Consider the following 2,500-nt stretch of genomic DNA (forward strand, 5'->3'; position numbering starts at 1 on the left):
GAAACTTTGTGCAAATCTTCTGAATATATATATATATATATATATATATATATATATATATATATATATATATATATATATATGTTTTAAAGCAAAAATATCTCTGATCTGTGCTTCGGGGGGTCCCTGGAACAATGCCAGATACACGTCATGCTTTTGTTTGATATGGAAAAGTTGGAGCACTGATATAGCAACATACTGTTAGGATTTAGAAAACATTTTTACATATATGTATTTGGCTGCAGACCCCCATCTCAAAATGTATTGTTCCAGGGACCCCCATCTCAAAATGTATTGTTCCAGGGACCCCCATCTCAAAATGTGTTGTTCCAGGGACCCCCATCTCAAAATGTATTGTTCCAGGGACCCCCATCTCAAAATGTATAGTTCCAAGGACCCCCATCTCAAAATGTATTGTTCCAGGGACCCCCATCTCAAAATGTATTGTTCCAGGGACCCCATCTCAAAATGTATTGTTCCAGGGACCCCCATCTCAAAATGTATTGTTCCAGGGACCCCCAGAAGCAAAGATTTGAGTTACAAATGTTCACTTTAAAAAATAAATGTATTCAAAGATTTGCACACATTTTCAAGATTTTTTTAAAAATAGAGCAAAGAGATGTAACAGTGACACAGATAAAGAGATGTAACAGTGACACAGATAATATAATATAATAATAAAGAGATGTAACAGTGACACAGATAATATAATATAATAATAAAGAGATGTAACAGTGACACAGATACGTTCTTAAAGAGATGTAACAGTGACACAGATACGTTCTTAAAGAGATGTAACAGTGACACAGATACGTTCCGTCTTTAATGGATTTAAGGATGTAAATCATTCATTGCATGGCCTGAATAAACTATTTACTAAATGAGTAAATACGAGATTTACTAAATGTAAATTCTCATCTTCTTTGTAGTGTTTTGTATTTGTTGATGAATTGAATACATAGGACCACAATGGAAACAAGTCCCCAGGACTTTTTTGTCTTATCTTTTAGCCTTAAAGGGATAGTTCACCCCAAAATCACTTTTTTTTCCTATTGATTACTCACCTCATGGAGACATGAATTCATGGATATTCATTAGTTTGTGTCTCATTCATAAGACAATCATTTGATGACCGGCAGCGGTTCCGGTAGGAGACACAAAGAGTCTCCTTTGTGTCTCCTACCGGAGCCGCTGCAAACCGGTCCGCTGGTCATCACATTAGTGTCTTATATGAATGAGACAAAAACTAAAGAATATCCATGAATTCATGTCTCCATGGGGTGACTAATACAATGTTTGGGTGAACTATGCCTTTAATGTCTGACTGTACCTCGTGCTGTTTAACAATAAAGTATTTAATCAATCAGAACCTTTAGAATGTGATCTATGTGGAAGACAATAATCTGACATTCACTTCAGAAAACCCTTTAAGACCAGGAACGCATCTGTGTGTCCTTTTTAGATGTATTGGACTATTAAAGAAATAGCAGATCTACAAGCTCATAGCACAGCACCGAGTGCCGCGCAACGAGCTTGTAGATCTGCTATTATCTTTGAGAAATTGTGAAAATATGTGCAAAATGTGTGCAAAACTTTTCTGGGGGGTCCCTGGAACAACATATTTTGAGATGGGGGTCCACGGCCAGATACATAAAGTTTTGGGGGTCCCTGACAGCATGAAAAAGTTGGAGAACCACTGATATTATAGCAACATAAGTTTTTTTCAAAAAGCTGTTAGGATTTAGAAGACATTTGCAGAATATTCAAAGACTTGCACAAATTTTCATAATTAGCAGATCTACAAGCTCTATGAGCTTGTAGATCTGCTATTTTTTAGTAGCCAAAGAAATCTAAAGTGACACAGATGCGTTTCCGGATTTAATGGGTTAAATAAAGTGACATATAATAATAATAATAATATTAATGATATAATAATAATTGATGATGATGATGAAGAAAGTGACCAACCTTCATGTCATGTCGTCGCAGAGATGAAGGCCTGGTTTCCACGACAACCACAGACAGGATCACCAGCAGCACAGACAGAGATGATGAAGATGATGATGATGAAGAAGACGGGACAGCCATCTTTGTTCTTGTCATTAAGGTCTGTAAGATCTATTTCCGATGATCCGACGATCAATACAATAAGATGAGATTCTTTCTCTACAGAAAAAGTTTCGGTCTCTTAAAAAACTGAAAGTTCCCAAAATGCCCTTTAAAAAAGTTCTTCAAATGTCCGTATACATTCTCAGAAGTCCAGAGAAAGTGTCGATCAAAAGGTTTCAGCAGAAACGTAGTTTTTCCGATCATAGATCAATAAAAATAACTAATATTCTCTCCTGAAGAATAAAAGAAGTTTCAGTCGCTTTTCAAAAAATGTTTGTATAAAGTCGATAAAGTTTTCCGAAGTCCAGAAAACGCGTCGTGTTTCTTCGTCTCGTTAAAGGTTCCTCAGTAAACAGAGGATACGTTTCAATCAGATTAATAATATTTTAAT

At 35.9% G+C, this 2,500-nt stretch overlaps 1 protein-coding gene across 1 annotated transcript in view; it reads right to left on the minus strand.

Annotated features, from left to right (window-relative positions):
• The window catches only part of LOC311035152 (C-type natriuretic peptide 2-like), a gene marked incomplete at both ends in the record, with an annotated part of 5,035 nt that extends 2,947 nt beyond the window's left edge, over positions 1-2,088 (minus strand). Inside the window, one exon of the mRNA XM_084043231.1 lies at positions 1,969-2,088. Within this exon, the coding sequence (XP_083899357.1) occupies positions 1,969-2,088 (120 nt within the window). The remainder of the gene's footprint in view (positions 1-1,968) is intronic.
• Between the last annotated feature and the right edge of the window lie 412 nt (positions 2,089-2,500).

This window comes from Gymnoscopelus microlampas, assembly GCF_963454915.1.
Source record: "Gymnoscopelus microlampas genome assembly, chromosome: 19".
Lineage (NCBI taxonomy): Eukaryota > Metazoa > Chordata > Actinopteri > Myctophiformes > Myctophidae > Gymnoscopelus > Gymnoscopelus microlampas.